This window comes from Azolla caroliniana, unplaced genomic scaffold (genome assembly GCF_043228905.1).
Source record: "Azolla caroliniana isolate FFs.n. ecotype wild unplaced genomic scaffold, voAzoCaro1.0.p SCAF_6, whole genome shotgun sequence".
NCBI lineage: Eukaryota > Viridiplantae > Streptophyta > Polypodiopsida > Salviniales > Salviniaceae > Azolla > Azolla caroliniana.
The window spans coordinates 1,824,191-1,848,327 of NW_028230441.1; the positions used below are offsets into that span (position 1 = coordinate 1,824,191).

At 38.0% G+C, this 24,137-nt stretch overlaps 1 protein-coding gene across 1 annotated transcript; it reads left to right on the forward strand.

Moving 5' to 3' along the window:
* Positions 1–12,656: 12,656 nt before the first annotated feature.
* NSF (AAA-type ATPase family protein) lies at positions 12,657–23,934 on the forward strand. Its single transcript, XM_087320815.1, has 21 exons — positions 12,657–13,006; positions 13,482–13,577; positions 13,664–13,748; positions 13,820–13,870; positions 16,248–16,415; positions 16,505–16,659; positions 16,758–16,866; positions 18,213–18,312; positions 19,014–19,069; positions 19,660–19,725; positions 19,801–19,883; positions 19,991–20,124; positions 20,288–20,498; positions 20,584–20,715; positions 21,326–21,386; positions 21,468–21,527; positions 21,690–21,748; positions 21,825–21,912; positions 21,999–22,121; positions 23,154–23,219; positions 23,311–23,934. Exons 1-21 carry the CDS (start codon positions 12,807–12,809, stop codon positions 23,446–23,448), a joined length of 2,241 nt encoding a protein of 746 aa, XP_087176941.1. The 5' UTR covers positions 12,657–12,806; the 3' UTR covers positions 23,449–23,934.
* The last annotated feature ends 203 nt before the right edge of the window (positions 23,935–24,137 follow it).

Sequence of the window (24,137 nt, forward strand, 5' to 3'; positions counted from 1 at the left end):
AAGATAGAGCAATGGTAAAGACTGTCACCTTTTGACAACCAATGTGTTCGATCGATCACGATTGGCCATCCAATTCATTGTAACACTCGCAGATCCATCCATCCATCATTGCCCTTGACATGAGAACTGTCAACAACATTTCTTTCCCTTTTGCAAGTGGAGTCGATGCAACCCACATGTTTGCCCATGGGTAGTGTGTCAATCATCTACCTTGAGATGAGGATTCTTGGGAGCATGCTTTCTGTTTGCGGTCGGATTAGTGCAACAGTCCTGTTGAATATCTGTTGTGTGTGTGCTCGATCAATCATCAACATGTAACGTAAATCATATATCATGGAGAGTGGGAAATGCAAAGTGTGTGCTTTCAATGGGTCTCAATGCACAAACTCGAGCAAACATCGTCCTTTGTATACGATTGATCTTGATGTGAAAATTTAGAGAGAATTAGACATAGGTACATATATTTTGGCATATATCATTTTTGTGTGATCAATCGATTATCAATGTTTGATGTAAAACCATTTATCTTAGAGAGCCAGCTTTCTTTCTGTCTCCATACAAAAACTCGAGTGAAACTCATATGCATTTGATTAATCAGCAACACATAACGTAAATCATCAAGCTTCATGCATTATATCACATAATCTATGACATTTACTTGTCTCCCCCCCCCCCCCCCCCCACACACACACACAAAAAAGCACTTCATTTTTTTATGTTGTCATGCCATACCATCTCAACAAGCTCCAATTTTCATCGTTTTGATCCCTCATAAGTAATTGTGAAGGGTAGAGTTTTGCTTCGAGAACATCTCATATATTATTGAAGCTTACTTGTGTAATGGTAAAGTTGGTGTCTATGACCATAGGTAACCTTGGCAAGTTGTGTCCTCAAGGAGATGTTTGATGTTATGCTTGTTAAATAGCATTCAACTAATGTACTAACACTAACCATACTTTTGCTGCTCAAGGTTGCCTTAAATTAATTAAATATAGGCTTTTGTGAAATGATTACAATGTTTTAAAGAAGTGGCTTAAATATACAATTTCACTTTTGGCAACCAGAGAGAGATTACAGTGTAATTTGAAAAGACATAACATGCTAAAAGAAGACTATAAAAACAACAATTATATGATGTACGTAATGAGCAAATGCAAGTGCATGAGCATAAAAATACGCATCTATTATGAATTATTTTAGATACAAGCATTCACATAGATGCATTCAATGTGTACAAACATAGACCCACTTATTTCAGTGCATACAAACACAATACAAAATTCACTGGATGATAAATCAATTATTATCAGCACATCGTGATAAAAACACTTTTCTGATATACATAATGAGCAAGTGTTAGGTGTTTGTTGTACTCTTGACCATCTACGCTTCTCAGGAACGAACATTGACATCATCGTGGATAAACAACATTATGAGACAAAATATGTAGATCCTATGAAAGAGTCTTGTGACCCATAATGTGAAAGATGACAACGAAAATGGCTTAAATGTAATGGAAGTATAAAAACACCAACTTTTTGGTTTTTTCCACTTATTCTTCTCTTTCATAACTTAGACTCGAGTCTCTCTCCTAACTATCATGACACTACAAAATCTCATACATTTTAGGGGGACTTGAACCCATACCCTCCATTTTACATATATTTTATATATTCAAATGTGGAGATGATGGCAACTAACTCTTTGTCATATATAGGATAACTCACATATGGTGTCAATTGTCGTGATCATCTAATTGGGATATAATGATGCCTAAAGCAAAGTCATATATATGAGTTTTCATGATGAACAATTTTGTCATATCGACGTGCATGAGAACAATAGATGTGTTGGATTCTTTCTTGAGTTTGCCTAATGTTTTTGTGCATCTAGAATCCACTAGAACACTCGATATTTGCTAGTGAGAGAAATTATCAATTGAGAGAGAATGGAGAACGCAAATATGAACTAGCATACACATTTTGGAGACGCCTTGTTGCATGAAACAAAACATGTCATCTTATAGATGTCGACCAAAGGCAAATGTGCGACGTGATCGACTAATTTTTGAGACTTGCATTTGAATAGGGGTTGGAATTGGTTAAAGGATACCATTTCAAGGATGTTGGGGCACTCTCAAGTGGGCACGTTTATCATGTATCTTCACATGTTCTTCAAAAAATAATCCATGATGCGGACACCAACAGTTCCGCGATGCTAGTTCTAGAGTTTTTGAACACTTTTTTTATTCCCAAAAAATATCCTCCATTGGTATTAAACTTAAAATGGCCAAAGGCAATATACAAAATAGTCCACTATTACAATGAATATTGCAACATATTTTACTCGAAAACTCTTGAACACTCATGTAGTTGCAGCAATCTAGCCACATTTAACATCCATATCAAGCAAGGAATTACCACCAACAACATTGGTTTAAAAAAAAAAACCCGCTTTTTCCAAGCTGAATATGGATGTTAAGTGCTCAACCATTGCATTATCACAACATTTTGATGATATCTTGAGGGAACGGTCCATCCGAGATGTAGATCAACCTATTTTGGAAGAGGATCCTTTTTCAAACGTGAATCGATTAATATTACAATGCCTTGTTTTCTTCTTGGAACTTGTGATTTCTTCCTTAGCCTCTTTCGCCAATCATTGGAGGTTTTTGTTGTCACATGTTCATCTATTATTGACCCATCCATCAGGAATGTGTAAATTGTGCATGACTTGACACGAATGGGTTTTAAAAAGGCAGTGAATTTGTTGGCTATAGGCCTTGTTCCCTGCTGAAGTTCAAACTTTGCACACCAAGAAAGACCATATGCTTTCTCATGTTAAGAGCTTTACAAAAAAGAAAATTCAAAACTGTAGTCAGTTATGAAATTGGACCAATGGATATTGTTGATGATTTAGGTCATGGTACAATTGGTGGGGATGGACACCAAGTGGCTGACATGCATGACCATGTATTCTACAAAGATAATACATTCTCTCGTAAGAACCATTCCTATTCAAACTTTCATAGATGAAAGCCAAAACTAGATTGAATTGGAAAAGAGAGTATGAAGTAATAAAAATAAAAGGGATTTATATCATGAAAGAGGGGCAACAATCATATTTCAAATGAATGAATGAATTGCTTGAGCTCCTCCAAATTTATGGTAAACTATCTTTGGGCTACCTTCCATGAACTAATGGTCAAACTAAACGTGGCAATCAAACTACCAAGCAATATCCTCGTTGTTTCATCGACTACCAGAATATGTTGGGGTTCACTTCTCTACAAATTTTGGAGTTTGTGGGAAATATATTTGTTCATTTGTCAATAGGATATTCTCTGTTATTTGTAAGAAGACATTATTTTTGGAGAAAGATCAATCATCCTAAGTCTGCAAAAATCATATCAAAATTATCGGCTTCAAATCCAAGGCACCCTTTCTTTCTAGGCAAGAAGGTTGCAAATCGTCATTGACCCAACTCATAAACAGAAAACCCATCGTTTGCAAATTGTCATCGTCAAAACCCATAAACAGAAAACATTAAATTCACTTCCTTCTCCATCTCCACAAAAGGCCAACCACACATTGAAATTTTACTTCAACTTTCAACACGACATTGTTTATGAGGTTCGTAAAGAGCCTTGTACATCTTTACGAGCATATGAGCATCATTTGAACACATGTTGGAGCTCACTAACTCAAACCGATTCATGTTCGTGGATGCTCTTCAACTCTTGTTTTTTCTAGAGCTTCTCATAAAGCTAAAAGTTAGAAAAACGGTGGTGGTGTGGGTAGATACTCGGTGGCAGTTAGTTAACATGGTTGGACTGGATCGACTAGTATGAGAGGCATTAGAGCTTCTTATATGCATGTATGGAAGTAAAGAGTTGGGAAGATGTCAACAATTGGTAAGTGGCATCATGTGTGGTGTGGTATGAGGTAGTTCGAGCAGAAGCGCATCACGATCTGTGCCAAGCAGGAAGGTGATCTATCGATATGGTGGAGGAGCAACGACGTTCGGCCAACGTGGAGCGTGTGAACACGGCCAAAGACCATATATATTTTATGCCCATACATACATACATATAATATACATACATACATACATACATACATACGCGACGTGTCTATTATGACACAAATCATAAAGACGGTTGGTGAGGGAAACTTGGCCATAGACGATGTAGGTTGCTTAGAGAAAGCGTGTACGATCTACACCGTCGAATTTCGATAAGGAAGAAGGCGCGAAAAATAAAGTTGTGCTGAGGTCGCCCAACCTTGTCAGAGGTTGCCCAACCGAAATATATTTTTAAAAGGGTTGCCCAACCATCTCAATAAAAGATGCAGGTCGCCCAACCATTTATTTTTAAAATAGTTGGGTGACTAGTTTAAGCAAGTTGCCCAACTGCTTTAGGGTTTATATTGAGTTGGTCACCCAGCCAACTCAATAAAAGATGCAGGTTGCCCAACCGATGACTATAAAAGCTTGAAACCTGTCATTATCTCTCATATTTTCAAACGAGATTGACAGGTTTCTTTTGCCGGTAAAGAGTTGGGCGTCATGCGGCCTGCAATCGATATACACAACAATCAATCTCCTCCATCACTATTCCTAGGTATGTACTAAACCCTATTACATGACTTTTTATGTTTTTTTTACATGTGGTAGGAATAGTTGAGGGATTAGGGTTTGGAGTAGTTGAGGAATTTTGTTTCTTGTTGAGGGATTACAATGATAAGTAGGTTGAGTTGGTCACCCAACCAACTCAATAAAAGTTTATTCAATCATCTTTCTTTTTCATGTTTGTTTTTACAATAATCTCTCTCTTCTTAGCTGAAATATCTCTCTTTTTTTCATGTACTTCTACAACAAATTTTGTATTCATAAATCTCTAATTTGTTTTTGTTTATGTATTACTTTGTACACAATCTCAAGCATTCTGTATCATAATATTTTCTATTGTATTTCTTTATAAATCTCTAATTTGTTTTTGTTTATGTATTACTTTGTACACAATCTCAAGCATTCTGTATCAGAATATTGAGAGGATTCCAGGAAAAACAGGGATATTAACAATCTCTCCGTTCTTCACATTATGTTTGTAATAATATTTCTTGTCTTTCCATAATAATCTTTCTTTTCCATGTATGCGTTTTATGCACAATTAAATGGGTTTTCATCACATCGGGGTACAATATCCATCATCCCTGATGTGGGCTATGATGATGATTTTTGCTTGTTTTTTGGGATTCGGTTTGCATTGCTAGAAACTTAGGTTATAGCTGAAATTATAGAAAAATACTAGCCATTTTTGGGGGGATTTTGGGTTTCATTCGACATTGTTATAACTTAGACAAATGTTGAAATTCGAATTAATGTAAAACTATTCACCTTTAGGGACTAGGGCCTCATCCAACACAAACTTAATCATGTAAAAAGTACTCATTTTATAGGACATTGGGATTTGAGTCTCATTCATACTTAATCTAATTATTGCAACATGATAAGTAAGATATAACATATGGGGAGATTTGGAAGTGAGGGATTAGGGTTTAGGGTTTAGGGTTTAATGATTTGCTTGCTTAAACTTAATATTGTGTGTGTTTGAGTATTAAATTCAAAAAATGTTTGATTACTTGAATGGTGGTAGATGGCTTCCAAGTCCAAGTACAAAGATTGGTGGGATTTCGATAACAATGACATATATCAAACTCAAGAGCAGTATGTCACGAACCAATCTACCCTAATACTGGTTTAGGGTTTGATGCATGTATGTTGACTCGTGATTTGCTAAAGGGTCTTTGTTAGAAGACATTGGCGAAGTTCGTCAACCGACATGTGTACGAGTGGGGACAGAATGGATCAGAAACATGCACCTCAGATCGAGCCCATACATGCCATGGCAACATTCGACCAAGATGCTCCTCCAAATGGTATGTGGATTTGGTGTCGTTGCAATATGTCAATCTTTATGCCAATCTTAAATATATAACACATACATAAGGAACAGATGCTCCTCGCCCAGACTCATTGTATAAGGTTGGAAGAGATGCAAATGGGAACAAGGCATGTGCGTGTATCTATACTGAGTATTGCCGCCTCTCGCCAAGGTGGTATCGCAAAAAAGTGACATGGAATCACATTTACATAGGGAACATGGAATAGACATAATCCTACCACGAGGGATGCGTAGAAAGGAGGAGGAGGGTATTTCGGGGGCATGCTTTAATAGCTATGAGAGTCAAAGATCACTCAAAAGATTCATGGACCTTGAAATAAAGTACAACAGAAATCAGCAAACATATATCCGGAAGTTGAAGGTTAGGGTTGTTTCGAGGTACAACTCTATTCTTGCTGAACTCCGTCTTGACATAGAGGTAGAGTTCGTGGCGCGATTTATGGACAACGAAATGGTCGACATCACGTATTGCACATCCCACTCAGCCAAATTGTTGGGATTGTGGCTTTTACGTGATGAAGAGTATCCAAATGCTGGTGGGGGAGTTCTTACAAGGATGGATATCTTCGACTTTTGTAAGTGTAATTGCAATGCCTTATTCATGTGGATTGTGTATAGATGTGTTCTTATACATATTTGGTGACAAGGCATTGAGATGTGGTTCACCAAACGCGAAGTGGATTCACTTCAGATTCATGTGTAGGAGTGGGCACGAAGGGTACTAGGATTTGCACTTGTGACCGATGGTTCCATATTGTAAATTTTGTGAATGTTGTTTTCAACACAGATTTTGCTATAGAGCTGATGTTGTAACTATATTTTGGAATCCACACAAATTTTGTATAGCGAGAATCGACTCATTGTATATCACGATTACTTATTAATGGAAATGTTGTTTACAACAAGTGTTTATCTCAAGTTGATTTGTTGTTTTAAACCAATCACAAGTTGTGATCTAAAGTTGATTTGTTGTTTTAAACCAATCTAAGTTGTGAGCTAAAGTTGATTTGTTGTTTTAAACCAATCTAAGTTGTGATCTAAAGTTGATTTGTTGTTTTAAAAGTTTCTCAAGTTGTGATCTCCAATAGATTTGATGTTTTAACCAATCTCAAGTTGGTTTGTTGTTTTAAACCAATCTCAAATGTAAACCAATTGATTCGCGAAAAAGCTAATCTCTTCGAAAGAGCTTATTTGAAAAAGTTGTTTTAAACCAATCTATCTCCCAACCCTTGTAAAAAACATCAATGGGAATAAACCAAGTTGCCCAAACCTTTAAAATTAATTCTCTTTTGATATGGTCACCTAACCAGGTTGCCCAAACCTCTTAAAATTAATTCTCTTTTAATATGGTCACCTAACCAGGTTGCCCAAACCTCTTAAAATTAATTCTCTTTTAATATGGTCACCCAACTAGGTTGCCCAAACCTCTTAAAATTAATTCTCTTTTAATATGATCACCCAACCAGGTTGCCCAAACCTCTTAAAATTAATTCTATGTTGATATGATCACCCAACCAGGTTGCCCAAACCTCATAATCCAGGTCGCCCAACCTATTACCTAAACGGCCAAAAAACCGGTCATATTAATATGTAAATTAATCACATTTTAAGTCACATTAAACCCTTCACCATCATTTTAATTAGAGTTGATTCCATCTCCAATCAATTACCTTTTAAGATCAGATTCAATTAATCACATTCTCTGTCTTAATCAAGTTCTTATAATCACATTCTCTATCTTAATCACGTTCTTATAATCACATTCTCTATCTTAATTAGGTTCAATTAATTACATTCTCTAGCTTAATCAGATTCTTATAATCATCGTCTCTATCTTAATCATAATCATTGTCTTAATCAAATTCCCTTAATCACATTCTCTAGTTAAATTACCTCTGATTAATCACTACTAGAAAACCAAGTTGTCGAGATGAATCCAAATGAAATAGATTTCATCACGTCCTTGTATGATTCTGAGGATGGTTATGCATCACCATGCTCCGCAACCATCGACGAAGACTTGGATTCGTCTACATCCGAAGACTATGAGTCGGCTTCATCCATGTTGACCGGCAAAGACTTAAAAGCCGGATAAAGTCCATAATGGGAAAGGGATAATTATTTTAGAACCAGGAGTAGTTATCTATAATATTTTGAGAAGCAAACGGACAGACCCGGAATCGGTATGCCGATCAAGATCCAGACCGGTTCGTGGCCAGTTGCCGATTAGCACCGGTTTGTAACCAGAGTCGGTGACCTATGAAAGGACCCGGTTAGATTGTAATCAAATAACGGTTAATTAATGAAAGTGTTGTTGTTCTACATCTTGTTTAATCTTTGAAGCTTTAGTAAATTACCGTTTTGTGCTTAATAGAATCTATCTTACGCGTGTATTATGATCATTAACCACGCTGGTTAGGAATACGTTTGTATCACGGTCTATGCCTACCCCACTTGCACCACCCCTTTGGTGAAGTGTCCTAGAGGGACACCCTGTGTTAGGGCTAGTCTTGCCCCGAGGAGTAACACAATTTTTGGCGACCATGATTCCTGCTCAAGCACAGTGAACAACGAGGGGCATGGATGACTAGACCAACAAACGACCCAGTAACGGAGCAAGCGAGACGACTCACTGAAAGACTGCGGAAGCACGAAGCGTACCACCAGACGGTAGAAGAAATCCGCGCGGATCGATCCTTTTCAAAGGTGATCCGGCGAGTGGCCACGGAGTCACTCTGTTTGCAGCAAAATTCTCATCCAGACGAAGGAAGTAGTTTAAGTAGTTTGAAGGAAGAGGAATCCATCCTGCAGGCATTAGCAGCGGGAGAAGGTGATTCGGAACCATTTTCGGCATTTGAATCGGATTTGGACGACGAGTACAGTGCACATTCGAATTACCGCAGCAATCACGACACCCCGAACAGACCGGAGGACCAGGAATAAGATAATATACCGACACCAGAACCGACGATAACAGAACTGGAAGCTTTAGGAAGGCACGAGGCGAATCAACCTCCAACACCGCCACGTGAGCCTTTGAAGGAGGAGGAGGGAAGACCTTCAACGCCGAAAAAAGAGGAGGAAAGTCCTCTGACATCGCCTCCAAAAAAGAGGAGGAAAGATCTCTGACACCGCCTCCGAGAAAAGAGGAGGAAAAATCTCTAACACCGCCTCCAACAGAAGAGGAGGAGAGACTTCCGTCACCACCAGCTCGAGTTCTGACACCGGACGATGATATGCCGTTCCAATATCCCAGGTACCGGGATGATCCGGATGCGGAAGCCCATGTGTATGAATTTCTACAAACATGGGAAACAAACCATGTGTCGTAACGCTTAAACGCCACCAAAGCAGAACGATCGAAGATTGTAGGGTTCGGCATGACTTTGGAAGGACCAGCCGTGCGATGGCGCTTGACGCACCTTCCCGGCACCATCACTACGTTTGAGGACTTGAAAACCAGATTTTTACAATTCTTCCACAAGGAGGTGGATCAACGAGAGATGGTCAGCCTATTCTACACCATACGGTAGGAACCTACGGAAACCAGCAATTCGTAATCCGGTTCCAGCGGATGCACAACCAGCTAAGTTGGGCACCACCGGAAGCAAAAGCTAAAGCAATATTCCTAGCAACACTCTGTGAACCCCTACGTACGGTGTGCGCAGTCATTGATTTTCACACCAGCATGATTGACCAGGTCATAGACCGGATCGGGTCAAGGAGATGGAGAAAACAATCTCGTGGCTAACAATGGGGGCACTCCAATGTGCATTACCGACAGAAGAAGACCTACGTTTTCGGCAAGCTATACAATGTACGACTTGTCTCAATGTCGGGCACTCTGCAATAGAATGTACCATGCAATCACAATGCATGTTATGCCATTCTAGGTCGCACACAATGGACCGATGTGAATATAACTTACTGAACTAGCAAGCGGCACCAGTAAGACAAATCAATACCCGCAGCGACCGGGAAGAGGAAGAAGAACATTGGCATCGAGACGAGTGTTACCGGCCAGTACAGGATGTCCGGTATAGCGACAGAAGGGACACTTATGATCGGGACCGATATGACAGGTACTGGGATTATAATGGTGACCGTTCTGATCGCAATCACTCTCCTAGTTACAACCGGAGGAGAGAGGATCAACGCGGGGATTACGAAGAAAGCATTCATCTCGACGTAGAAAGCATTCGTCTCGATGTGGGTGTACTTTTCATGTGAACACTCGAATGAATGGCGGGGTTGACCATGGGACAATGACCCTTTCAATATATGGACCTCATACGGGTCATGTACTGGGAAGTAGACCATATGTGTACTATTTGCCAGTGGCCCCAAATGTTATAAGTTGTTGTAGAGATGACCTTTTTGATGTTGGTTGCGCACGACATGTGGCACGAATGAGCATGCGTAAGGAAGCATATCATAAGTCCAAGGCTAGTCCATTAGACCTTGTGAGTTATAAGTTCTTTATGATACCAAAGGAGGTCAATAACATGGCCAACAAGTTAAAATTTGGGAGTGCCATGTCAGGGGTTGATTGGTCTTTGATGATGCACGATGCCTATGCCCTCCGAGATCTTGGGAAGGTGGCTCATGTCCAACCCTACTTGCTTGGTGAATATGGATCTCCCGCAAGGCAATCGTTCATCTTGGTGCTCCAAGATGAATGGATGTTAGAGATGTGTGAGCAATTGTCAATAAACAACTCTTGGGCAATCGACTCCACGTTTAAAACAAACCAATTTGGCTTGCCATTATATGCAGTTGTGGCCCCAAATGCCATGGGAGTTGGTATCCCATTATGGTACATGATATGTAGTTCTGATAAGGGGTCTAACCATGAGCAAGTAGCTTTAGAAACTTGCTTGAGAGTCATATTCGCACGGATGCCCAATGTGAGGCCAAATGCCATAGTCATCGATAAAAGTTGGACATCATATAATGCCATAAGTAATGTGGTTGCAATAGACCGATTATCTTGGATAGTTACAAATGGGCAAAGGTCGCAAACACATTGTCGACTTTTGTTGTGTCACTTCCACGTAAAAAAAACATGGTTGGACAACTTGTTGCCAAAGGTAAGTGCAACTGAGAGAAACCATCTTTATAATTGGATGTGCCAACTCGTGCAATGCATTACGGAATCCACATTCAATGCCCAATGTGAGGAATTAAAGGTAGAATATGCAAACAAGCCAGGTGTTTGGCAATATATAGAAGGAGGATGGTGTGGCTTGACATGTGTGTCGAGGAAATTGTGGCCCAAATTTGGTAGAATGTTCAACTACGGACATGTTGACACTACCAATCTTGTGGAGAGACATTGGCAGTTTATCAAATATACAACCTTAAGAGGGAGGATAAACTGATCAATTACCGATATTGTGCATGTTTTAATCGGGGACAATCAAATTGGCACTTGCATCGGGGGTACTGTTATTGAATGGTACAAGCAACAACAATAAATATGTGAGAGTGGTAGATTTGCACCACTTGCAAATTGTAGGGATCAAACAACGAGACTTAAAGAGGCCGAAAGGATACTAGAGAGGTATGAAACTAATGATGCGACAATGCATATTGTGGACGAGCCCCGATATTGGTTAAAAATATTGAGCTTGACAAAACCGAATGTATGGTATAATGTATCGCTCCAATGTTCATATCGTGATTGCCAAGACCCTATGAGTAAATGTAAGCATATACTCGGCATCAGGATGATTATTGAGAGGCACATGCCACATCTAAGTGGGTTGTTGCCTTTTATAGATCATACAACCCGTATGCGCAATGACCATTTCAAAGAGACAGAAGTGGAGACAGAGGTAGAACCAGTCGAGGAGACAAACCCTATAACATCACAAATGGAGGAATGAGAGTTGAAAATACAAACGGTTGAGGAGGCTATTCAATGTCTTAGGCAAGGGTTACGATCCCTCGACTGTGCAACAATTTTGGCATGTATGGAGTCCATTGAAGAAATAGGTCAGACGTTGGTGTATCACCTAGGTGCACCGAAACCAACCAATGAAGAAGACCATGGATCCATAGGGTGTAAGCAAGCAATTGGTGCAAAAATAGCTTGAATGGTTTTGTGGACCGGTGCATTTGGGTTTACAATGTTTCAAGTGGATTTATGTTGATTTATGAGTGCATTTGGGAGTATGTCATATGTTGATTTATGTTTTAACATAAGTATGGTAAAGATCGTCGATTTTGAATCATTTAAGGTTGGATTTTGTGAGTGTTTGATATGTTATTGTAAGTTTTAAGGGTAATGAACAAGCTTATTTGAAGATTTTGGTCGAAATGATACATTTGGTTGGGCAACCTACAACGGTTGGGCGACCAATCGGTTGGGCAACCTGCAAATGTTAAAGTTGGGTGACCTAAAACGGTTGGGTGACTTGCAACAGTCAGAGTTGGGCGACCTCTGACAACTTTTTTTTCCGCGCGTTCTTCCTTATCGAAATCTGACGGTGCAGATCGCATGCGCCTTCCTCTAAGCGACCTGCACCGTCTGTGGCCGCGATTCCCTCGCCAACCCTCTTTATGATTTGATGCAGAATTGACACGAGCATACATACGTACGTACATACATACATACATACATACATACATACATACATACATACATACGTATATTAAGAGTCTCCTCCATCGCTGCCATTGCCTTCACTTCCACGTTGGATCTGAGTCGACAGCGGCTGCAGAAGAAGAAGAAGAAGAAGAAGAAGAAGAAGAAGAAGAGGAAGAAGACTAAGCAGAAGAAAGGAGGAGACGAACGAAGAGGAAAAGCATAGATTCATCGAGGCCCTATCCTCCCGCCATGTATACAGGATCGGACAGAAGATATGGCCACAACAGCAATGCGAATTCTTCTCTCACCCTGGCCGTGGTAAACACTCCCAGCTCTGATGAAGCTCTTACTAACTGTGGATTCTGCAACCCTCGGCAGGTTCCTTTGTTTGATTCCGGATTCGCACTTGTCACGTCGCCCAGTGGCTTCTCTACGGTTTTTACAGTCAGATATCCTTTTTTTAGTCCCTTTGTTATCCCAATGACGATGTGATCTCTTGATTTGTCGTTTGTTTTCGAGTATGCAACATATGTACGTGTACCTGAGTGATAGAGAGAGAGGGAGGGAGGGAGGGAGGGAGAAATTGCACGAAATGAGAAATCATTGTAGTGTAAATAAAAATTCAAGAAGGAGCTACTAGAGACAAATTGACCACCTATGGGACCAATGAGAAATGTTATCACATGGTGTGCATGTGTCAATGTCCAAGAATTACTAATTAAGGCTGAGATTGAGAGTGCACATTGCGACTGAGAGAGATGTAACATAAAACTCATTGATGTAACATAAAACAATGCTAAAGCCATATCACTCTACATATAAGATGAGGAGGACATATATGTACTTGTATCAATGTACGTAAACCAAGGCTAAACACCATCTCATTCTATAAATAAGAGGCTTTTTCCTTAACCATTCTCATACGGGGCATCCATCAATCGAGGAAGGCACATTTGGTTTAAACATTGCACAGCGTAAATGCCTGAAAGTTTCTCAAAGGGATTTGATCTCAGTGTCCAGGTAATTGACATTTGATATGTTTTAAATTCTGTTTTTTATTAAGCTTTTTGTTGTGGAAACCATTGATATATTGCATTATTTTCCAGATTCATTCCACCTGAAGTGGGATTCAAGTTGATTTTGCTTAATCTTGAAATAGACTTTGTAAAAAATCGTGGCAATAGGGAGGAGGTATGTTGTAGTGTATTTTTATGAAGTGAGTTTTATTATCGCATGGCCTGATCATTTGTATCCATCAACAGCTTGATGCAGTTAATCTGGGGAAACGGATACAACAGAAATTCAGTGGCCAGGTGGTTCCTCGTCTGATTTATTGTTTTCTATATAAGATTGTCCAAATGCAATGAACATGAAGCTATTTCTGATTTGCTCATTAATTTTCACTGGTAATTTCTCACTAACATTTATCTTTTATGTGGAAATTAGCATTAAAACATTTGATCTTTCAGAGGATCTAAGTTAGTCATAATTTCGTAATCCTCTTCCATATGAGAAATCAATTGGATTCACTTATTCTTCCACATCCATGGTGTGAATAGAGGTGACTTAGATTTTTTTCTTCTGCCTCTGACATGCTCTTAAACATACTCTTGGCCACTTAAGGATGTGAATAGGTATGAACTATTTCTTCTTTGATTTGCATGAACTATTTTCTATGCTGTGCATAGAGTTTATGGTATTTCATCCCTGAGAATGAGTAGCGATGCCATTGTATTATTTGTACATGAGGGCAAAACATAGAGGAGATGAGTGAAAGAGCTAGAAGGTAAAATCCTAGTTCAGGAAAATTGGTTCTCAGAGATATTAAAGTTTATTTTCAGCAGTAAGGGAGGATAGAACAAAGTAATAAGATGTGGGAAATTCTCAGACAAGGATATCAACAATATAGTGTGTAGCTCACGAGCATATATGCCTTTGTTACGAGTATGATCAAACAATTTGGAGCTTTATGCCTTTGCAACAAGTATGATCAAAAAATTTCGAACTTTCTATCTCCATAAGTAAATGATTCTACCAAATAGTATTACACATGGAGAGTCTATTCTTTATACTTGATTCTTGATTTTATGCACATTGGATGTCTGATTGTACACCCTCACCCACATTTTTCTCCCAATCCAAGAGTAGCATTTTCATCTGAACCCTTGATAGAATTTTACAAGTCCACATGCAACCAATACAGTTATGATGTAAAAGTGACCTATCACATTTGAAAACATCAGGAATTGAATGTGGTATGGCTAGTCCCACTAAAAATAGTGTGTATGCCGTTCATGATTGGTGGATTACAGGATCATGCAGTTGCCTACTTGTCTGAGTGCTTGATCATGCAATCAAGGCTGGGTCTGGTGGCTGCTCATTCTGAGTAGGACGAGCAGATAATGATGATAGTGGTCGTCTCTTCTCTTGGGTGATGGTTGCGAGCAGGTAGGTGAGCAAGAAGGAAAGAGGGATGTAATAGAGAAAAGGGTTTGCGGGGAATGAAGATGTAGGAAAACTTAGGGACAAAAAAGAAAAAGGTGAAATGAAAAATTTTGTTGACAAAAGGAGAAGGAAAAGATTCTGCCAAGAAGGGGAATTGTAAGGGGCAAGATATGTACATGTGCGCCATAAGCGTTATCGGCCATTATGCTCACAGTTTTGTTAGTTTCCACTCTTCATTTTTGTCTCACTGTTTTGGCTGCAGTGCTGGTAGGTGTCCTCCCTTCCTGCAAATTGAGAAAAGCATCAAAACTACAGAGGTTAGAGCACCTAGACTTAGACTTGTTGCTAATTTTTTGGGGCATTGACATTTTTTCGTCAGTAGATTGTATATGGGACAATCTCTTTCGTTGCCTCTAGTAGCCTAGGGAGGACTTCCAGTAAGGTGTAGGTGCAGTTTGTTTTGTGTTCCACTCTAACAAGAGAGTGGTGATGGTATGAATTGAGGCCCTCCTTAGATATGCAATGTTTCCTGTTGTTTCCTTCAGGGAATGCAAATTGCTTAGGCACCCATTTATGTACCATACCAACTGCCTTACCTCTGGGTGTGTGCTTGACTAGTTTTCATGTCGATTGTAGTGTTCTCGTTGTTTTCTCCACTTGTTGCATTTCCTTTGAACCATCTTGGGCTTTTATGAGCTATTTTGGGACCTCCCATAGTCCATGTTGTCTATGACCTTGCTCATTGCATTTGGGATTCTTCTATTTTTGCATTCAGGTTGACTTCGAGGGTGTAAAACTAGGTCTTCTCTCGGGGCTCGTGGGGTTGGGTTTCCATTGGCTTCTCATTTATGTGGCTTGTGGGAACTTGGCAAAGTTCCCTTTTCTCGAAGTGCAGTTTTAATAAAGTCAAGCATGCTAAAGCATCCATCTGATACTTGTAGGTTTGAATAGAAAAAAACTTGCAATTATTCACTAGAATAATTTAGACAAGTTAATCACGTAATGCCATTTTCTACCTGGCAGATGCATTTCTATTTGAAGTAAAGCCAATTAGAGTAGATGATTCCTGCTTAGACATGAAGAGGAATTCATTCAGCTGGAGTCGAGGGAGAATTGGTCTGAGAATAATGAATCTACTTGCATAGAAAATAAAAGATTATAAAGAGATGCTACATGGGAAACTTCAAAGGGAGCTAAGGTTTTCTTTTTCATATTCCTGTTCTGACTTTATTCATTTGTATGAAGGTTTTCACGGTTGGTCAACTGGTGCTCCTGGATTTTCTGGGATCTAACTACACCTTAACTGTCACCCAGACTGTTATCAATGAACAGTCTGAAGTTGAGACTTCCAGAGGAATGCTGGTCAATGTGACCTCTTTCTTTTTTGAATCATCTCCGTCATCTGGCATAAAGGTGCGAATGATTAGTATTAATATAATTATGGTTTGATGGTACAGATAAATTGATGGATCTTTATGTAATTGAGGAACTCTGTATTTCAGATCGTGAATCAACGTGGAGGTACTAATAGCAACTTGTTCAAGCAAAAGGATTTTAACTTCCAGAAACTTGGAATTGGAGGGCTTGATGCTGAATTTCAAGATATTTTTCGACGAGCATTTGCATCAAGGGTCTTTCCAACTCATGTGATACGGAAGTGAGTTTATTGTGACTTTTTACATTATCAATGTTTTCTGCTCATGTGGATGGTTGATTAATGGCTTTTGACTATATATTAATTCACGCCATATGCAGGTTGGGGATCAACCCTGTCAAAGGTTTACTTCTTCATGGTCCTCCCGGAACAGGAAAAACATTGATTGCTAGGCAGATAGGGAAGATGCTAAATGGTCGTGAGCCAAAGGTGATTGTGCTATTTGACAGTCATATATATGATATGAATGTCTACTGATATTTAATAGGTAAATCGAATATGTTTGTGTAGAAGTGCACTTTCTGTGCAACAAGTTAGATGATTAAAAATGTTACTTAGACCTAGAAAAAAGATAGAGAAGAGAAGAATGTTATATTATACTATTAGGGTAACAATGCAAACTTCTTAGACTCCAAATACAAACACAACTCCATAGAACTCCTTTTCTTCTTATCACTCTAAATGACAAGACTTTCCTTCTTCCTTCCTTCTACCAAGCCCTGTCTCACTTCTTGTAGACCTTCGATTCTTCTTTTTTCCCTTTTTCCTTATGGCTAAGAATCCTCCCATATTTACAGGTTTTTGGTTGCGTTATTCTTGCTTTTAACACTTGAGTCTATATGAGGAGTTTTTATACCCACTATTTCTCCTCTGTAATCCCAAATTTGTCACACAAGATATTTTTGGAAACCTCTCATTATCAACTTTTTTATGCATCTTTTCTTTTGAAATTTGGATATTGGATGAAGAAGTTATGAGCTTTTTATCTATCTAAATCTTCGTATCCATGCCTTGCTTTTTCCACTTTTTGACAAACGCAGCAAACTTTATCCCTTCAAGTTCCTTCCTTCTTTGATTGTTATCGTACTTGAACCTTTCATATCTCGCTCTATTCTTGGACATCTTAGCATCCAACATATTTGCAACAATCTTTTCTTACGAACAAAAACAGACTTCACAATATTCAAAATGGAATTAAAGTTAGGCCTATTGAGAGGTTTTCTGTTAAATAAATTACAATTGGAGAAGGTTTCTTTCCATACACATTTAGCTGGAAATTATAAAGCTTTTATTTCATTTGATAATCTTCAGAGATCTGACTTGAATCTGTAGCTGTGTTATAAGAACCTTATGGTAGATGTTCAGTGTGAGATGGACTTCCCTTGACGGCCTAAGCTGTGCATAATTGTATTGAGATCACAAACATCTCAAGGCATGAGATGCCAGAGATTGTGGGAATATAGTGCCATGTTCAAATCAAAAAAATAATGAGAAGAGTCATCATTTCATCAGGAGAGGACCATCATACCTTCTCCTTGCATTGCATTCACTGTGAATGTTTCCTCCCCATAATGGCAATTTGCGTACTTATGTCGTACTAACTGGTCTTTATTTTCTAGAAGATTGTAATGAAACCATAGGTATGTATTGTTTCTGTCATCTCTATACCGGTGCATTTATTTTTTATATATAGCAAACTAGAAATCCATAATATTTGCTTACTTTAACTTGTGTAATGCACAGCTTTATGTTACTATATGTATTTTGAATTTCAGGTTGTTAATGGACCTGAAGTTCTTAGTAAATTTGTTGGCGAGACAGAAAAAAATGTTCGTGATCTATTCGCAGATGCAGAAAATGATCAAAAAACCCGTGGTATGATTACCATCTCTGAATCATCATGAAACAATTCAACAAAAAATATGTAATCTGAGTTCATCTGATTCATGCACATCATTTCATTTTCTCATACAATATTATATACCCGTTTTGTGTTTATGTTGGCATGGGAATGTATGCTTTTGAAGTTTTTAAGTTGATAAATGTCACGCGACTTGCATCTAAGTATCCATTGCATTATGTTATCATTTAAAATCAATGTAGAGCACTTGTCTAATGACCCAAAGATGTCTATTGGTCTTGTTGTATAGATTTTCTCTAAGGCAGGGATGAAAAAACCGTTATGTTGTAGATGGACGGGTGTTAGTTTCCATTCTTGCTGCAAATCATCCAGATCATCTGAATCTGAAAGTAATATTATAACTGAAGATAGAATCTATTTAGCTAATGATTTTACAACCTAGCAAATTCACGATGAGGCATCTATATGTTTCACTTAGAAGGGAGATCAGAAAGTAATATAATAGTTGAATATAATCTCTAATAAGGTGATGGCTGTTTAGCATTTTCTGATATTGATGTGCACAACCTGGCAATGTATTGACAAAGCATCTATATATCTCACTTGGGAGGGAGGAATGTGATTCATCAAGGCATTTTAGCCTGTTGGATATCCTGTTGTATCTTTATTTACAGTTAAAGAGAAGTATTTGTAACTGCTACATTTGTGCTGACAGGTGATCAAAGTGACTTGCACATCATTATCTTTGATGAGATTGATGCCATTTGCAAGGTGATTTTTCTTCTTTTACTCTCTGGAATGGTTTTGAAGTAATTATTTACAAGGAAAAACATTCATTAGCAAAAATCATCAGAAATGTTTTTCAAGTTTAAGGTCATTTTAAGGTCACAACACATTTTAAGGTCATAGGAATCCTGCCATACACTCTACACATTAAAACAGGCATGCAAGTGAATTGGTTAAATGTGATTTGAGTCAAAATGTCTTAAAGCCCACAAGATGTACATCATTAAGATCTTCATGCACAAGCTAAGTACGTCCCTTATAAAGAAATCTACCTCATGAATCTGAATCGAGGAGACATTTAAAAATGGCATGCATAGTACGTTCTGTTTATGTACATCGCATACTGTATAATCACATTTGAGGCCAATAAGAACAGGTCATCTTTGCAATTGTTTGTTTTGATACACTGAGCTGCGAAGAATGCCATGTAAAGTATGATTTACATTTGGCTTTATTTAATATACTGTAAGGTTTTTATGCTTTCTTTTAAGAAAAATACAATTGTATTCCATAAATCTGTAAGACCTGGAGTTATTTTTATTTATTCACTCTTTAATCTTGGGTTTGCATGCCAGACCAGAGGTTCAACAAGAGATGGGACGGGAGTACATGACAGTATTGTAAATCAACTGCTTACAAAGGTAGACAAATTAGCACAACTATTATGAATTATATGCTATAGATTAATGACTAATTGTGTGGGCAATTGCTGGCAGATTGATGGAGTGGAAGCTCTGAACAATATACTTTTGATTGGAATGACAAACCGAAAAGACCTCCTCGATGAAGCTTTGCTGCGGTTAGTTTTGTGCATCTCTCATATTATGATGTTCTTTGCATTCTGTAAGATGAAACAAGCAATCATTTTGCATGATGTAAAGCCACGTTTGATGATTCTGTTTGTAGGCCTGGTCGTTTTGAGGTACAAATTGAGATAGGACTTCCTGATGAGCCAGGTCGTGTGCAAATCCTGCAGATACATTCCAGTAAAATGAAGGAAAACTCCTTTCTGGCTGCTGATATCAATCTTGAAGAGCTTGGTAAGTTAAGCCTACAAATTCATGTAAACATGAATGTTGAATAAAAGCTGAATAAGGTTCCCATATCTCAGATGGCTGTTTCTAGCTCCCTTCAGAATAAAAAAAATGTTAGTATCCCCTCAGAAAGAAAATGTTGACTGAAGTATCCTCCATGAATTTATAGCCGCAAGGACCAAAAATTTCAGTGGAGCAGAGCTCGAGGGCCTTGTCAAGAGTGCTGCATCTTTTGCCTTGAACAGGCAAATAAGCTTGGATGATCTTTCAAAGCCATTAGATGAGGACAATATCAAGATTACGATGGATGACTTCCTAAATGCACTTCAAGAGGTAAAACCAGCATTTGGAGCAGCAACGGGCAGCCTTGAGATGTGCAGGTACCCAAAATCTATATTTTATGTTCACTTCCAAAATTTGAAAGATTACCTTCTTGACTTTCATTGGTTGTTGAATGTGGGCCAGATTGAATGGAATGATTGATTATGGAGGAAAACACAGGCATATACAAGATAGTCTAATGATGCTTGTTGAGCAAGTTAAAGGAAGTGAGCATAATCCACTTCTTACTTGTCTGCTTGAAGGGCCTCGTGGAAGGTATTTGTTTGATGCCAACTCTTATGGTGATAGTGCGAAATGATTTCATTGATGCAATAATGCAGGAGAAATATTTTTGTCAAATGAATGAAATAGTTTTTTGTATATTAGAGAGGTGGATTTGTCATGTAGCTATATATCGCAGGCTGGGTTTTTTCTATGAATACGCACGCAGTCAACCATTGTTTGATGCTCTCTGATTTCGTTGAAGTACAGACCATGTCTATGTCAAGTTTCATTACTTTGCGTACTGGCAGTTGTGTATGTTCCCTGCTCTCCAAAACTGCACTCGAATGAAATGCTCAGATATATAAACAATTTTCTCAGTAGGATAGGAATTCATTCTCCAGGTGCTGGCTAAAATTTGTGGATATATAGATAAATTCTGAGTATCTAAACTCTGGAGCAGTCGATTTATCTTACTTACAAACTTTATCTTCAATATCCAGATACCATCGCTTATATGGAACATTTTTCTCCAGATCCAGTATCATAGTAGAGGGATTTGACCATTCTATAATTTTATATAACATTATGCATCAAGGCTTGTATACAATAGGGTTTTTCATAAGACTTGGCTTAACTTGTCTTTCTACTTTCCTTTTGGTAGTGGCAAAACTGCGATGGCTGCAACGATTGGTATCGACAGCGAATTTCCTTTTATCAAGATTGTAAGAATAGAAATTCAGTTTGGGTAACGTTGATTGAGAAGTGCAACAGTAAAGTCTTAATATCACATCAATATATTTCAGGTTTCTGCAGAGACAATGATTGGTCTAAGTGAAAGCACCAAGTGTGCGATGATAACCAAGGTATGGTTTAGTTAATAGACAAGTAATGCTGTTGTTTAGTTTTTGGATATAGTGATGTATGGTCTTTAGTGAAGTGTTTCGTAACATATTTGGAGCGTCAATGTGAATAGGTTTTTTATATTGAAGTGTATCTTAACATACTTAGGGTTTCAATGTGAATAGGTTTTTGAGGATGCTTACAAATCACCATTAAGTATCATAATTTTGGATGATATTGAACGGTAAGGATGATGATTTTTCATAGCCATATTTGCTCTAAAAGGGGTTGCATTGATGTGTAGTATTGTATTTATGCAGGCTACTGGAGTATGTAAATATTGGGCCTCGATTTTCGAATATTATTTTACAGACACTGTTGGTACTATTAAAAAGAATACCTCCGAAGGTGCTAATAACTAATTTTCTCTCATATTTTCTTCTGGACATATGTGCTATTTGCTCATGCTTAAATATTTACTGTTTTTCCTTCAGGGAAGGAAGCTCTTGGTAATAGGTACAACTGGTGCAGCAGAGGTGCTTAATGAGATGGGTATGATTGATGTGTTCAATAAGAGTTTTCATGTACCAGAGTTAAAAGCCCCTGAGATTAAAAAGGTCAGTTTTTAGCCTGCCAATGCAAATATTTTAATATTTTTTTTGTACATTTCCTTTGTTTAAGATGTGGCGTTGTAAAGAAAACTGACGACAGAAACTCTTCTGTAGTGTTTCTCTCACTTTGTTGGAAAATGGGAGTACTCCTAATGTACTCTACTCTAGCGTGTAGAGATGAAAATTTGTTCTTTATTTGCATGTAATCTCTGCAAGCCTTAAAGGTTATGCTTCTGTTTTGATATGTTTATGTAATTACATTATGTTTAGATGATCCAGAGGCAAGCTAGAGCAATGTAATATTACTTTTGTTGAGCTGCGAACAATTTATTGACCTAAGTTACTTATTTAAAACCCAAGGAAAACTCTTAAGCAGATAGTAGAAAAAGGCCACTTTATGGGTTTGAATAATGTTAGGAGCTTGTATAGGACAGATGTACTGATCACACAGGACCCTGTTAACGTTAGTGTCCTTCTTTATTAGCTTGGCTTCTTGCTTGTTCGAATACTGGGAGCCTATCCTCCATGGTTTTAAGGAAAGTTGGAAGACGAGTGAAAGATGAATACAAGAATACTAAAATGGCATTAAGTTCTGATGATAATGTCATGAACATCCCAAACAGAAATGATTGAGCTAAGTTCTGATGATAATGTCATGAACATCCCAAACAGAAATGATTGAGCTAACGTAGTATGTTTTGGAACTCTTTTGTGCTAACATTTCAAACTTTCCCAAAATTAAGCTTTATTTTCTGGCAAATAGTAATTCCTAATTTTATTGTAATATTAATCAACATTAAAAAGATTGTAGGTATAGCCGTAATTTTCTCTAGTCACTGAAAAACAGCCATTTTGCAATAAATAGCCCCTACGGTACATAGTATTGTGTTCATTATACACAGTCGAAATAGTGAAATTATATAGTAGGTAAGAACAGAAATGGTGCTGTGTAGTTTAGAATTTATCACCTTGTCAGATGTATCACCCTCTCTTTCTCTTTTCCTATGACAGAATTGCTGTGATTTTGTTGCTTTTCAGGTTCTTGAGTATTTAAATGTATTTTCTCCATCCGATTTAGACAATGCTGTTTCTACACTGCAGCAGGTATATTGTGCAAAAAGCAAAACAATCTAAAAATGGCTGAAAAAGCTTTTTTTACTACCATGAAAACTGATGCATTTTATGGTTTGTGCAGCTTTCTATTAAGAAATTGCTCATGGTGGTTGATATGGCTGCTCAAGGCAATCATAGACAACATGCAGAGGCTGTATATTCTGGCCAGAAAACAATTGACCTTATTACCTTCCATGAATGTCTCCGAGATCTCACTTAAAAATTTAAACTCGCAAAAGAGGTTACTGTTTCATAGTAGATGATTCTGGAATCTGTAAATACTGATGTGGAAGCACATTACTGGAGCAGTGGGCCCATGAAAACAATAACCGAAGTCAATTATTCCCTCCAGAAATTCTCTCATATCTCATATTTGTTTGTACTGTCAATAACTATTTCCAAACATATGTAAGGAAATGTAGATCCTCAAGGGAAGGCCAACATTTGAGATTTTTGGTATCGTCGCATCAATCAAATATTACTACGGATAGAAATGAGCTATGACTTATGCAGTGCTATATTTTAAGTCTGAATGTCGAGTATGGTAGATATTTGTAGAAGGTCATGTAGTGAGTAAAAAGTAAGTTATCTCGTTCCTTTACTTTTTGTCATTCTTTTCCTGAAGTTATTGAGCGTGGACTTCTAATTTAAGTAGTCCTTGAATAAACACATTTCTCTTTATTATTCAATTTGAATTTCAATGTTACCTGTAACCTGTGTTGATAATCCAAGGAAATCATTTAGTAGAACATTGTGCTGTAAGAACAAGAGACATTCAGGAAGAAATAATTTCAGATTGCGAGGATTTAGTTTAAGGCCAAAGCCTATGAACTGGTATGAGGTAATCTTAGATGGCCCTTCATGATGGGTAAAGATTATTCTGTCATCATCCCAGAATAATTCCTCATC

What these genes read in the sequence shown, in the direction of transcription:
- NSF (XM_087320815.1), top strand. Translation starts at nt 12,807, where the DNA reads ATGTATACAGGATCGGACAGAAGATATGGCCACAACAGCAATGCGAAT. An exon ending in AACAGAAATTCAGTGGCCAG is followed by an intron (nt 13,871 to 16,247) that starts GTGGTTCCTCGT and finishes ATTTGTATGAAG; the next exon opens with GTTTTCACGGTTGGTCAACT. An exon ending in AAATGATCAAAAAACCCGTG is followed by an intron (nt 18,313 to 19,013) that starts GTATGATTACCA and finishes TTGTGCTGACAG; the next exon opens with GTGATCAAAGTGACTTGCAC.